Below are 15,522 nucleotides of genomic sequence, written 5' to 3'. Positions count from 1 at the left end.
GATTTAGAAACAGGTCGTCCATTCTTCGAACAAAGCTTTTGTTTTCCTACTTGGAAACAGAAAGATGGCACTTCCAGCACCTTATGTAATTTTGCTTTGTATGTTTGACTGGTTGGTTTGTACAAAATACATACGCAGGTGGTTGGAAAGAAATATCTAAGACATGGGTCCTTTGCTTTGTGAACCCATGTTTATAAAACGTTTTTGCTTTTTTTCATACTATTGCCTCCTTAAATATATTAGATTGTTTTTGTAAGGTCCTGTTTAATCTCCTGCGTATATTCATTACACCATTTTCTTCTACTTTTCATTTTACTGGCAATTTATTGAGTATTCATCACCATTTTTGAGTATTCATCACCGCTCGCAGTCATCACAAATCTTATTTATAGATTCTCAAAATTTTATTTCGTTTTTTATCATAAATTGTACAGCAAACATCAATTTTCAAATAAAGTCTATACAACTTATGTCACAACCACACCACCAAAACAAAAATATTTCTCGCAAGCACAATAAAGAAAACCAAGTTGTTCGCTATGAATGAATCAAAATATTTATTGATAACTATTTTTCATTTAAAAAGCTACAATGTATTGAATTTCCTTAGTTTTCTAATTGTTGATACATTAATTATTAAAGTGACTAACAGGAAACTCAAGGCTATAGTCCTTTCAACGTCCAAGATGCAAATTTGGTTTTATAAACTTCACCACGAGCTGAGTAAAAATGTTGCACTGATGCGTTGTGGCAGAGAAGATTTTCAAAATTTGTTACAGTCAACCCTTTCACCGTTCAAGAAAAACTGCCACAATTTGTTGAAAATAATAATTTGGCGCCAAAAGCGGCCAGCGGACAAACACACTCACACAAATATAATCAAATATGCGCACAGAAATCCATTTATACACCTACACTGTGCGTGTGACGGCTCTCTTGTGTACGGATATGAAATCGAGAGCTTTTTCCACAAATACAGACACACAACTCTGGTGCGAATCTCACTTGGTGCACACGTACAGTGTACGTGAATCACTCTTGCTTTCATTGCACTATTCATATACAACTAACATACGCACGCAGCGTATACGTACACGAAATCACCTTTGCGCTGACTCCGTTGAGCTTTTCGAGACTTTGCTTTGCTTTTGCGCTCACTACTTTGTGCACTCTCGCCTGCCAAGCTCTGCACCGATGCCACCAACAACTTTAATGTCTTTTACTTGCGCTTAATTTCCATAAGTCTACCATCGCCTGTCTGCAGCTACCGCAGGAATTATTTCATACAGCTGCTTTAGTTGTCAATTTTTCCTTAACTATTTTTATTATTTCTTTCATACCAGCTAATTGCAAAAGTCTCCGTGAGTAGTTGGCGCTGTCGACAGCGTTCATGTGCGGTGCTCACCTGGGCTGCTACTGCCGCTGCTGTTGCTGTTTCTGTTACTGTTGGTCACATCCGTGCCTCTCCCTTCACGCCCGCTAATCAGACCATCCGTCAACGCTTGGTCGTCGTTCTATAAGCATGCGTCGGTATAAAAGCTTGTGGCGGCTGGTCAAAATTATTCAGTATCTTTTGTAGGTTCGTTGTTACTAGAACGACCTCAGCCTCCAAGTAATATTTACTTTGACTTTTGCATTGAGAAAAAATTGAAAACATTTGTGTGTTTTTGATTTCAGATTCATTCATTTCATTTCTTTAACTGAGTTCTTAAAAAGACGAGCGAAGCAAGCGAGCAGACTACCGCGTCAAGTTGTTGGTGTTAGTTAAATTTGTGAAACAAGATGAAGTCATTGGTATGTTGTGTGAAAATGATATGAAATAATTTTATATGAACAAAAACATTTTCAAAAGACTCAAAAATTGTCTGAAAGCACAGACAAATGTGAAAAGTGAAAATAAAATTATTATTGAAAAGAAGAAAAATGTAATATTGAAACAGAAGTGGATTTAAGAAACAAACAGCAGCGGGTTTTATGGCACAATCTAGAGCGCAATGGTGCTAAGTGCTAAGAAATTGTTGAAATAGAAATTGAATTGTTTTAATAGAAACAAATGTGCAGATAAATTTTTCACAATGCACTAAAGCACCTGTTTTTGGTTTTAAGAGATTTGTGACACGAATTTTGAGATCGAAATGGAATTTTCCCTTTTGCATATCTTCACTAAATATTGAAAAAATCACTATTTTTATTGTAAGCTCAATTTTTGAAGGTTTGCGTAAAAGAAAAATTAAAAACACATTTCTCTTTACTAAAGTATTTTAAAGAATTCAATCTCAAAGTTATCATCAATATAGATTTTTTAAAATCTGTTGATTGTACTTTATAAACTCTTAAATATTACCGAAATGATTGATATAAAAGTCGATCAAGCAAATCGGGTTTGTTTCTTAAGTCTTTTATGTTAAAGCTCTTCACATTTAGTTTAGCATAATGCAACTAATTCCTGTCTATTTGCATTTTTAAGCCTTCTCCAATTAGTTATGAAAGCTAAGGAAGATATTAAAAAAATTATTGAAAAAACCAATTTACTCCGGTCGAATCACTAGAGTTATAACTAGTTATTAGTTAGTTTAGTAGTTACTATAGCTATTATTCCACTGTGTAGATTTCAACAAATCGATGTTTGTGCATAAAGTTGTCCTAACACCTGAATAATTGCATACTCCAAGTAAAAAAAGTATTTATTTTAAATTTCGGTGCAGCGCCTCTCAATCGCATGCGTAACAAAAGTTTTGAGACAATCCGCAATTGGGAACCAAATATAATATTTTCAAGAGTGAAAAATTTTCGATAGTAAAATTTCTAAAAAATAATATTATATTAGAAAAAGAAGACTGCCAAGTAGCCAAGTCAGAGAAAGGTATATAAATACTTATAATTTGAATTATACCACAGCCTCTCTCAACCGGATGCGTAGGCTACCAAAAAGTATAAGCCAAATGCAATTGGAGGCCAAAGTAGAAGATTTTTAAAACGAAATTTTTTTTAAGAAAGAGAATAGGAATCATTGAATCTATCATCTACTGAATGCAGCTGGAGTAACTTAGTTTACATTCTATTGCACGTAAAAATGAAAGAATATAAATTTTGTGGTATTCCCCACCATTTTTAAATTTATGTATTAGCATACCGTTTGATCCAATACACAAGAAATTCTAAAAGATTAAGACACTCTATGCCTAAACATTATTGGTAACATAAAAATATTCCTTTACGTGTTTTGACTTTTCTCATATTTAGGATATAGTTGCATGATTAGATAACTAATTAATTTCAATAAATGAAAAATTTCAGGAGGTAGGAAATTTCAATAAGAAGTATATTTCAATAAATTATCAGTATCAATAAGTAGTCAGTTTCAAAAAGTAGTAAATTTCAATACGTAACAAAATTCAATAAGTATTAAATTTCAATAAGTAGTAAATTTCAATATGCAATAAATTTCAATGAGTTGGAAATTTCAATGAGTATTAAATTTCAATAAGTATTAAATTTTAATATGTAGTAAATTTCAAAAAACACGAAGTTCCAAGAGGTAGCAAATTTCAATGAGTAGTAAATTTCAGCCAGTAATAAATTTCAATTAGTACTTAAGATGTATTCCATTTTTTACCTTTTATTAACTAATTCGTTGACAGCCGTGATACTTATGGGATTCTTATTTTCTAAGTACCGTTATTTAGTATTGGAAATCAAAATAATTTCTTATAATTAAAGATAGAAAGAAATCCAATATTATCAGGTCAGTCCATAAGTTCGTGCTTTTTTCAAAGGTGGTCTTAAAATTAATAAAAAAGATGTTTAAAGTATTAGGTGTATTATTCTGAACTCGGTTAGTGGAGGCCATGAAATATTATTACTGCTCAAACTACACATAAGACTAGCCTAATTAAGACTACGGCTGTGTTTGTGCTGATATTCAAAAAAAGATAAAATTCCGACGGCTATTTAACCTGAGCTGTAGGCAGTAGAAATTTTTTGTATTTAATTTAAAATTTCTAAATTCATAGATTTTTTTCTAAAAATTACGCAAAGCACTAAAAAGGATCATCAAGCTAACCTGAACCCTGACTAAAAGTTGACACAACGAGCCAGTCGTTTCACGCAGTCACCAAGGTCAATACCTTCAAAGTGGTTTTCATTATTATTATATTTTATTCAATTATATTATACCACCAATTACGAAATGTACACATCACATCACACCTGAGCTCAACTCAACTCAATCGACATTGCAAAATAATTTCGCCCAATGTCAGCTTTTTCTTTGCACGCACCACCGACGCATTTATTGCATTATCACCATACAAACCACCAGCCTTGCCAGCATGAAAGTGAAAAGCAGTGGCTCCCTTAAAGTAAAAAGCTAATAATAAACAACAATAAAGAAAATATTTAATTATGCAATTTCTTGCACAAGTGTCACTTTGCGACTTGAACTTGGCTCAAAGCCAAAGCAAAACCACGAAACCAAAGCAAAACGTAGTACGCTGAAAACAAACAGAAGCCCAGCCAAGCTGAAGTATTTGTGGTAAATTACTAAATAAATCGAAAAAGCGCATGCGCAAACTACAGCGCGCGCGACAGGGCAAAAAAGAAGTGCAAGTGCAAGCAAAAGAAAAATCAAATACCGCACACGGCACGTATGGATTTGTGGCTAAAGCAGTAAAACAATGGCTAGGTATGCAATTTCACACTCACAACGCAGCCATCCATCGATATGGATTTTTATTGAGTTTATTTCATTACAATATTTTTCACTTCATTTGCGGCTATCATGGCATCAAATTTGTAAAAAAGACAACACAGCATGACAAGAAAAAAAACATGCAATTTTATTATATCATCGTCTTCCCGTTTTGTCTGCATTTTCCTTATAAATTCTGCTATTCGCTTTTTGTTTTATTTTCCCCCCTTTTTTAAATTGATCGGCAATTTTGGTCACTGACATCGCTTGACCGCATAGAAAAAGGAAGCGCATGCGCATACGTTCGACATAATATCATATTAGATGCTTGCCATTTGTTGCTGTTGCTATTATTTATCAGAAAAAAATAATAATTTTGCTTTCGGTTGGACTTAACGACCGCCTTGTGTGCCAGAAATGGCATGCCGCTAACCATTTGCGCATGGAACTGGCCGTTGATTGACCGGCTGGAACTGGTCGGTGCGGAAGTGCAGCCATTTTTGGTGCCACATTAAATGCAGGTTAATGTGTTAGCACGCTGAATGGGCATCAGTGGCCCAGTTTTTAGTTATGTAATGTCTGGTCGATGGCGAGTTGATTATTGTGGTCTTGGGAGAAATTAACGGTAACAGATGTCAATCGGTAAATGCGCCAACAAAATACAAAAATTCAATAACTTTATTAATATTAAATTAAAAAAAGTGTAAAGTGTGACTTACTTTGTTAACTTTAAATGAAAAATAAAAATTGAAAAATCAGAATATTGACTAGACTATATCGCTTAACCCTCCAACGTGGGAGAGGGTTGAAATTCCTCATTTTTAAAGTCAAATATTTTAACTTCAATAATTTTTCATACCATTTGGTGTTGCCCTCTGGCGCAGAAAATGACCTGAGGACCCTCCTTTTACAGAAATTATTTTACCTCCAATCATTTTTTTCATAGCGTTTGAGATCAGTAAAGCAGTCAACAATGTCTCTACAACAACCTAGACCAATTTAAACTAATTTAGAAAAAAATGGTGAAATTGTTGTCACTACAATGTTAAAAGTAAGCGAAAATACAAAACCAAAAATACCTGGTTACATTTTTTTTTCTGATGGTCAAAACCCCTAATAATCGTATCGAGTTCATAAATGAAATAAAATGTGAGCTCTCACTTTGCAGCGGCATTGGATCGTTAAGCTTTTGCATTTTCTTCTGCAAAGTGTTTGCAATAAAACAGCGATTGTTAGTGCTAAAAATTTAACCGAACAAAAATAAGATTGAATTTCACCAATTTCTAGAGTTCCAAGTTGGAGCAAAAGCCTTGCTCAAATCACAAGAAAGTTTCAAACTATGTATTTTTATTCATCAAACAAATATAAATTTTTCAAATATTATTCCATAAAGTTCTGTCTCACATTTCTTACATCATCTTACTATCTCCCTCTCCCTCTTTCTTTCTTTCTCTTTCCAGTTCATTTTCGGCCTCTTGGTCCTATCTACACTCACTTATGCGGAGGATGCGCAAAAAGCCGCCGAACCCAAGTCCGCTGAGCCCGCACCTGCCGCCACCGAAGCGAAACCGGTCAGTACGGCCGAAAAGAAACAGGAGAAACGTGGCATCATTTCCGGCACCGGCTACGGCTATGGTGGACATGGTGGTGGTGGTGCAGTGTTGATCGGTGGACATGGCGGTGGACACGGTGGTGGTGGCGCAGTGTTGATCGGTGGACATGGCGGTGGACATGGTGGTGGTGGCGTCATTATCAGTGGGGGACATGGCGGCGGTGCTCTTATTGGCGGCACTGGGCTCGGTGGTGGATTAGGTGGTGGATTGGGTGGTGGTGGCATTGCTGTTGGCGCTGCCATACCCACGAATGTACAAACCTCCTATGTCGAACGCCAAGTCGCCGTGCCCTATCAGGTAGAACGCGCCGTGCCATACCCAGTGGAGCAAATCGTTCAAGTACCAGTACAAGTGCCTGTACCACAACCCTACCCAGTCGAAAGAACAGTACAAGTGCCCGTAAAGCAGATCGTCAAAGTGCCAGTGCATATACCACAACCCTACCCAGTGGAGAAAACCGTGCATGTGCAAGTGCCCGTACACGTAGATCGTCCAGTGCCTGTAAAGGTGCCCGTTCCAGCGCCATACCCAGTGGAGAAAATCGTTCAAGTCCCCGTCAAAGTACCAGTGCCGCAGCCCTACCCTGTGGAGAAGATCGTGCAGGTACCTGTCAAGGTACCCGTTCATGTGCCACAACCTTACCCAGTTGAAAAGATTGTACAAGTACCTGTTAAAGTGCCCGTCGATCGTCCCTATCCAGTGCATGTAATCAAACCATATCCAGTGCCCGTAGAGAAGCCTGTGCCCTACACTGTTGAGAAACGCGTCACCATACCCGTGCAGGTGCCCGTCGATCACCCAGTTCCAGTGCCGGTAGATCGTCCAGTAGCTGTGCCTGTGAAGGTGGCAGTACCCAGACCATACCCAGTCATCAAAGAAATCCCAGTGCCAGTGGAGCGCAAAGTGCCCTATCCCGTTAAGGTGCCAGTCGATGTTCCACGCCCCGTTCATGTCGAGCAGCATGTCCCAGTGGCCGTTGAGCAACATGTGCCCTACAAAGTACCTGTTCCGGTGCCAGTTCATGTTGAAAGCCATGTCGCACCAGCGGCTACAATAATCAGCGGAGGTGGAGGCTATGGCGGCCACTCTCTTGGCGGTATTGGCGGCTATGGCGGTCATTCGATTGGAGGTTATGGTGGTCACGCGATCAGCTATGGCTATGGCCATGGACATGGACATATCCACAAAAGGAAGTAAATTGCCACCGACAGTAACTCGCTGAGGGTGTGAGATTTTTTTAGGAAAAGGACTTACATATGTACATCTAGAAAATACGATAATTTAGTTGAAAATTTGAAATGTACGGCCATTATTGCTCGGAAAAATTTACTCTGCGAAAATTGCGCTAAACCGGATCGAAGTGAAATGAGAATGAGAACGTGTATCAAATGAGACAACTGTATTTTCTTACTCTTTCTTATTATTTTCTTTCCCTAATGTATGATTTAGTTTTTAGTTTGTGATAAAAATTTCGAATTAAAGGAAGGCGTTGGAGAGTATTTAAAAACGCTGCAGCGAAATGTGCAAAGAGATGCCCAGTAGAGAAAATGTTTGAAGCCAAATGGGCAAACAGTTTGAAAAACGATTGGAAGGTGTGGAAATTCAGTTAAGCGTGAAATGAAAGAAAAGCTAAATCAAAAACGCTGAGTGTAATGTAAATAGTAGATAAAAATGTGTTAGCAAAACTATGAGAACTCTGTTGTTTTCAGCTTAAAACACTAGGTTTCATTTCTTTCATTTACTTCAAAGTCCATGAACTTGCCCGCCACACCTATTATTTGTAATAGCACAGATTCGTAGTTTGCAACGTTTGCTTCTACATACATACACACATACATATACATATATTTCTAATTTTCGGCAGCTTCTTTATTTTGCCCCTTTCGCAAGCGTTGAATATCATCAAAAGTCCTTCGCTCATGATTTTTTTAAAAACAAAATGATATGATCTTTGTTTTTTGTACCAATTATTAATTTGTATATAATTTAAATATGTAAATAAAACGACGACAAGATATTATCGAAGAATACATAAGACAATAATTATGAGCATGTTTTATTTAATTGTAGGGAAAGATACGATTTAGACGTCTTCTATTCACCACTTTTCAGCCCGCTAACTCTGCGTTCTACTCACTTGACGAAAAATTTGCATACGAAAGCAACAGCAAAGTTGTCGCGCCAGATTCACCGCTAGCGAGTTGGCAGTTGCTAGTTTTTAGTCTAAGGTCAAGAACAAAAATTGGGAAGAACGAGAACAAAAAGGCTATTGATAGATCACTAGCACCACAAGTAACGAGTCGAAGCAACAAATGTCTCCCTGCATAAACGCGGTCTTACTAATACTCATGAATTACTTCTAAACAAATGTAAATTTTGGCAGCTCTTTTGCAGTGCTACGAACAATTGCTTATTTATACCAGTTGCTTTATCTATTCGCCACTTGCTAACGCTTGGAAAATCGAAGAGGCCTTAAATCTACTCCTCCTGTATCTCGAATTTCGACACGTTTTCGTGTTGGAGGAAAATGCGCAATTGAAAATTCTTGCATAGTTTTAGGCATTTTACTTGGATGGCTTTTTACATACCTATTAATTTATGTCAATCTATGTTACATTTGATTGATAAACAGCCTGATAGTATGCTTTAATAAGTTGCGGAAAAAATTCTAAAATTCCGATAGAGTTTTAACCAAAAAAATTTTGCAAACTTATTTGCCGAAAAAGTGAACAACTACATATTGAATAGAGTGAGCAAATAAGAATGGTTGTTCTTGTACTTGTCATGTGTCGGTTATGTAATTGTAATGGTTCGCATCTTCGGGCGTGATACATCAAATGATAGAAACATTTTTTTGTAATAGCGGTCGCCCTTCGGCAGGCAACGGCAAACCCCCGAGTGTATTCCTGCCGTGAAAAACTCTTTATAAAAAACCATCTACCATTCAGGCACGACATATGTAGAAGTGTAGATCCCTCCATTTCTGGTAAAACTTCAAGACGCACACCACAAATAGGGGCAGAAGCTTGCCAAACACCCAGTACACTTAAGTACATAACATTTCAGCAACTATGAAAGTTAGGCCTGTCATCCAGCTATCCAAATATTCAGTAATATTCAACGTGTCAAGCACGCAAAATTCCGCCACATTTGTAAATACACGGATCTAAATTTCGCTAAAGCAAATACAGAAACTCCTCGGTCGATACCCGTTTATGATTCAAAAAGATTTGCCGTTATTGGAGTGAACACGATCCACAAATATTCTACGAGTACCAAGCCAAAAATATTGACTGCTTGGTGTGGTGTATAAAATAGGCGACATCTGACCTCATTTCTTGCGAAAATGACATCAATAGTCCTCGGTATAGAGCAAGGATGGTAGATTACCAGATTTGCTATTCAGCTAGGGTGAAAAATAAAATTTTTAAGGGAACTTTGGCTGCCACGTCACATAGGGATTCGACAGCCGAATCCTAGACGATCATTTCAGATGTATTCACACACTCGTTGAATGAATCGTTGTTCAAATAGCAAGGAAGCAACATGAGCGAGAACTGTGTTGTTTTTTTAATATATCACTAACACAATCTTTTCACACATATTAACACACACTCGTCCAAACTCATATTCACACCATCAGCCGTTGTTCAGAGGGCAACGAAGCGTCAGTGGTTATTTTTTTCTATTTTTCACCTAAAGTAACGTTAGCCCATCAGCTGATTCTGTCAAATTCGCTCAGAGCCAAATAACGGTCCGTTAAAGACCTAACCTTTGAAATCTTTTCTCCATGGATATACAGCAGCATTAACTGAATTTCTGTAGCCAGAGCACAACAACATCGCTACATATCATAAAAGCGACGTAACGTCCCAAGTTGTGAAGTTGACGACTGGATCATCTCACAGCGAATTATCAATAATTGGCTGACGCGAGCAGTCCCTCATGACAAACGACCCATATTGGACAAACTCGAAGTTAACATTAGAAAAAAAATAAGGCCGTACATCGTGCCACCGAAAATAGGAACGACCACTTAACTCATGTGCGTACTGTCAGCGAAGCCGAGGTGGTCATTTGAATATTGCGCTATCCGTACATGCTAACAACGGAATTAATGCCGCTTCAAAATAAACCCAAAAACCAATTTGCGATCTCACATCGTCGCTATTTATTTTCCTTTAGTTTATCTGGTCACGCCAAATAATTTTTTAAATCGCATTTAGAGTCGATGCTCTGGTTAAGAAGAGCTTGATTTAATATTACGTTTCAAATACTAACATGTTTAAGGCAATTTTAATATAATTTCGATTATTTTTTTATTAAATTTTAAAATTAACATCGTATCAAATAAGATTTTTTTGCATTTTTTGTAAGTATTGGTAAGTATAAGGCGGCCGCCGTAGCCGAATGGGTTGGTGCGCGATTACCATTCGGAATTCACAGAGAGGTCGTTGGTTCGAATCTCGGTGAAAGCAAAATTAATAAAAACATTTTTCTAATAGCGGTTGCCCCTCGGCAGGCAATGGCAAACCTCCGAGTGTATTTCTGCCATGAAAAAGCTCCTCATAAAAATATCTGCCGTTCGGAGTCGGCTAGAAACTGTAGGTCCCTCCATTTGTGGAACAACATCAAGACGCACACCACAAATAGGAGGAGGAGCTCGGCCAAACACCTAACAGAAGTGTACGCGCCAATTATTTATTTTATTTATTTTTATTGGTTAGTATTTATTTCACATTTCAGGAGTTTGCAATTAAAAAACAGCCTTGCATAATTACGCGGTTATCCTCTCTAAAATATGAGAATATTTTTTTCAGCTGCAGAATTCTAAGTCCAATATTTCCAGAATGTCAATTCAAACAGTATTCATTTACGGCATTCCCAGACATAGAGGGCACTTTTAACAAGATTGGTAATCACTGTAATCCCTTCATCCTCCAGGATCTAAGCGGAATAGGCGTTGAAGACAGTAAAATGATATGCAGTACGCTAAGTACACGAATAATTCGGGTAATAAACAGGACAACCCATGCAACACCTTATCGCTTATTTCCTGGGATTATTACATGCATGAAACTAAGTGTAATGCCATTCATGCAAGTCCAGTTAAAAAAGTTATAAAAACACAATTAAGTTTTATGTCCCTGAATGGTAATTTAACTATTGTACTATATCTGCTAGTGCAAGGTATCTGTATGAAACTCTTGCAAAAGAGACCCTTTCGACATGAAGAATAGGTCAGCGCGTTGAAAAAACAGCCATCTTTTAGACAGTGAACTGCGGTGTAAAGGTAGGGTAAAAAATCTACACCTGCAAGCCGACGTGCTAGTAGTAAAACTACTATGACTTCATGTTTTCCCACAAATGGAGGGAACTATGGTTTTAAGCCGGTGCCAAACGGCAGGTGGTTTTTTATGACAAGTTTTTCATGACAGAAATACACTCAGAGGTTTGCTATCGCCTGCCGAGCACGACCGCTATTAGAAAAAATAAGTGCGTGTAGCGTAGTACACATAACAGAAAGAATATATGTATATCTAAATAAATTCACAACATTTGCAGAGAATACAAATAGACAAAATTTACAAAAATAAAATAATGGTTTAAGATAAATAACTTGCTCGAACTGGTACAACGCTCGATCTCCAACCGGATAAGGCGCTGATACCCATGCCTATAGCCACTTGTAAATTAATTATAGACAGGGAAACCATCAAAAAGGTAAATATAAGTTGGCAAAATCTTACAACATGCCAACTTAGCAGACAGACATGACCGAAATGGAACAGCGATCGGTCGAAGATCATGGTAAGATTTAACAGAGAAGCTATAAGAAAAATGATAGGGGTATTAACTGGTCATTGTTTATTAGGCAGCCACGCTAGAAGGTTAGGACTCCCGTACTTCGATTTCTGTAGAAGCTGTCTTAATACAGAAGAAGAGGAAACAGTCAGACACCTTTTATGTGAGTGTGAAAGCTTAGCTATAAAAAGCCTGCGCACAGCATTTTTAACTGATGTAGCGGACATAGCCCATCTAAAACTAACGAAGAGAGCTGTTCGTTTATTAAAGTTACCAGATGGTTTTAAAAGGGAACACGTAGAGTAAGGAGAAGCTCCAGTGGTATCACAATGGACCTGCGAAAGTTCTAAGTGTGTCTTTACGACAACCACCCAACCTACCTACCTAAGATAAATCAACGCTTATTTTATGTTATATTTCAATTTATAGTTTATGTATTCGACGGCAAATTACATATGTATGTATGTACATTTGTATATGAAAAACAATAATGCACAAGCGCAAGAACATCATCTTCCTTTCATATGTGCATACGCCTGTATGCCCAAATAACCTTGACTTATTTATTCACATGGCACAGCACATTACATTCTTATAAGTTTCTTCCTAACAAGTACAAAAACAATTCTGCTCTATAGCCATGAAGGTGTATATGTATACAAATCTACTTTAAGTCCTAGCATGCGTACATATACACACACCTACTTGCCTTCTAAACTTCCTATAAAATAATTGTATTCATATGTTACTACATCCATGCACGTTCAAACATACATGCATATGTGCGCCAGCACAGCGCTCCCTTCTTGCTTCCGTGTACTTTTGTCTTCCATCACTTGATAGTCCGAATATTGCACTTACAAAAACAAAATACCTTGATTGACTCAAAAGCAATAGAAAGCGATATGCGAAGGCCGCTTTGGCACCACGCAGTCCAAAATGTTCTAGAACACAACAAAAACGCACTGCCCGCGGTCGCAGTTGTTGTTGGTATTCTTCTGCTTTCCGCAGTTAAATCTCTCTCTCGCTACTGCAGTGTTGCCTAGCTTTGGATATAAAAACGCATTAAAATGCCCATTCAAAGAAAATAACCCAACACATTTTTATTGAATCACTTAAAGAACTTTGTATGGTTGACAAATTGTTTTTGAAATGTGCGTTTTTTTTTTAATAAATGTGTTATGCTTATGTACAATTTAATTTATGAGTTTTTTTTTTTGTTAAGCGAGACTCTTTTGTTAAGGTACCGAGTTATTTGCTATATTTGAGGTTATGTAACTAGATAAGGTACTCTTTTTGTAAAAATGTCGTTATGGTTTTTTCAGTATTTTCTGGTATTTTTTTTTTTTTGCTAATTTTTAATATGAATACACCTCTTGATGCTCTAAGTCCCACTAAGGATTGAGTACCTCTATGGTTTTAATTCGCATTCAGTAAATTCAAACGCTTTTTAAAATGTGTAAAAAGGTTTTCAATGTTAAGAAGAGTTGAGAGAAGAAATTTAATATTATTGCATTAACTTAAAAGGAGCAAAAAATTAAATTTGCAATTTCAAAATATCAAACTTTATAGGAATCAACAAATTTGCATTAATCTTCTCAGAGTTACCTTTTCTAACATTCTTTTGTTTAATAATACAGTTTTTTTTAACTTACGGTTTGGGTAGCTTTAAATTAAAAACAAAAAGAAACAAACACCAAACTTAAAAATTTTCGTATTTTGGCTATAAAAAAGCACTAAATCTATTGTGAAGAGCAAATGGTTATCATCACTGAACAACTTGGCATCCGCGGCGTCAGGCACTCTCTGATGAGCGCAATCTTGTTTCTATCATTCTTGCTTATTTCCTATGTCTTATTATCTATGTTTTACATATAATTTAGTTATATGTATATACATATTTTCTGTTTTGTTATAACGGTATTAGGGAAAAGCAGTATTGTGCCTTCAGAATGAGAGCGTGGTTGCCAAGAAGCTGTGAAGCGTGTGGGCGATTCTGCAGGGGTAATTGTAGACCCTCTCAGCGACACATTCATCTACAATTTGTTTGATGCACGAGACACGCAGGAATATGTCTATGATGTAATTGTGATGGGAGTATTGGACAAATTGTGTTCCGGATTCAATGCCACAATATTTACCTATGGTCAGACTGGTTTTGGCAACACTCACACTATTGGTATAGCGTTTGGCGGAGAGTTGGATGAAAATTCAATGGTCATGCCTCGATTAATGTACAATATCTTTAAACGCATTAAAAGTTTACAAAGTAAATATGACTTCGTAGCAAAATGTTCTTTTATGGAGTTGTATCAGGAGCAATTGACAGTCACATCAGCCCCGTCAGCAATTTATTGTAGAAATACGCGAGAACCGTAATGGCATTGTTATGCCAGGATTTACGGAAACCCTGGTTTCATCGGTTGACGAAACAATTGACTGTCTTATGCTTGGCTCATCAAGCCGCGCTATTGCGGCTACTGCCATGAATGAGCAGTCATCGCGCTCACATACGATTTTCACTATCACCGTTGAGGCCACCAAGAAAGACGAAATGTACGTATAAGGACAACTAAAAACATCAATTCAAAGACTTAATTTAATATTTTTCCTTTCAAGCACAGGAGCACAGTAACTACTTCAAAGTTCCATTTAGTAGATTTGGCTGGTTCACAACGCTCTAAGAAGACACAAGCTACAGGTGATCGTTTTAAGGAGGGTGTTAAAATAAATCAGGATCTTTTAACCCTGAGATTACGTATCGGCGCTTGATTGTAAGTGCAAAAAACCTTATAGTTGAGTATTTATAACGTATGGAAACAATACTAATGGTTTGTGTAGATACGTTTTATTACTAACGATTCCTTCTACTTTACAAAAATATTATACTATACATAAATACATACAAATATTCATATAATTCTTTATTGTTTTACAGCTAGTCAGGGCTCTGGTTTTGTCCGCTTTCGGGACTTCAAATTGACTCGTTTGTTGCAAGACTCCCTAGGCGTCAATCCGATCATTCTTATGATAGCCTGCGTTAGTCCGGCCGACTATAATGTTGCTGAGACCCTTTGCTATGCAGACCGTGCGCGTAAAATTAAAAATAAACCGATCGCCAAGAGTGCCATACAACAGTTACCTATTGAACTGTTGGCCGCTAATGGGGAAGTTATAGAATGAGCAGCTCCCTAAATGCTGCATTACAAAGCATTGTACCACCACAGGGAGCCGTTGCGACCGATGGTATAAATACTAGTAGTGCAATACCAAATACTCCAGAATACCAAATACTCCAAGAGCCAAACCACACTTTGGAACAAAAGTATCAGGCGGTAGGTAGGGGCGTTGGGTAGCTATAGCCACAGCACTGGATAAGGGATTACCGGTATCAGACGAAGCCCCGTCATATGG

General features: G+C 37.3%; 2 protein-coding genes across 2 annotated transcripts; both read left to right on the top strand.

The window, feature by feature from the left end:
- The first annotated feature begins 1,687 nt into the window (after positions 1–1,687).
- LOC129249240 (uncharacterized) lies at positions 1,688–8,337 on the top strand. The gene is made up of 2 exons (XM_054888931.1): positions 1,688–1,794; positions 6,151–8,337. Exons 1-2 carry the CDS (start codon positions 1,783–1,785, stop codon positions 7,498–7,500), a joined length of 1,362 nt encoding a protein of 453 aa, XP_054744906.1. The 5' UTR covers positions 1,688–1,782; the 3' UTR covers positions 7,501–8,337.
- A 5,862-nt stretch (positions 8,338–14,199) lies between these two features.
- Positions 14,200–15,291, top strand: LOC129247268 (chromosome-associated kinesin KIF4-like). The gene is made up of 4 exons (XM_054886328.1): positions 14,200–14,377; positions 14,505–14,664; positions 14,733–14,809; positions 15,047–15,291. The coding sequence occupies exons 1-4, from the start codon at positions 14,200–14,202 to the stop codon at positions 15,289–15,291; spliced, it is 660 nt and encodes a 219-aa protein (XP_054742303.1).
- The last annotated feature ends 231 nt before the right edge of the window (positions 15,292–15,522 follow it).

The sequence above is a fragment of the Anastrepha obliqua genome, chromosome 5, assembly GCF_027943255.1.
Source record: "Anastrepha obliqua isolate idAnaObli1 chromosome 5, idAnaObli1_1.0, whole genome shotgun sequence".
NCBI lineage: Eukaryota > Metazoa > Arthropoda > Insecta > Diptera > Tephritidae > Anastrepha > Anastrepha obliqua.
Note: the sequence above shows the minus strand (reverse complement) of the source record. Positions and strands in the feature narration are given on the sequence as shown.

Bases quoted from the DNA above. Each gene is read 5' to 3' on its own strand.
- LOC129247268 (XM_054886328.1), top strand. From the start codon at position 14,200: ATGGGAGTATTGGACAAATTGTGTTCCGGATTCAATGCCACAATATTT. The intron at 14,378-14,504 runs GTAAATATGACT...TTGTTATGCCAG, and splicing joins ACGCATTAAAAGTTTACAAA to GATTTACGGAAACCCTGGTT. The intron at 14,810-15,046 runs GTGATCGTTTTA...ATTGTTTTACAG, and splicing joins TAAGAAGACACAAGCTACAG to CTAGTCAGGGCTCTGGTTTT.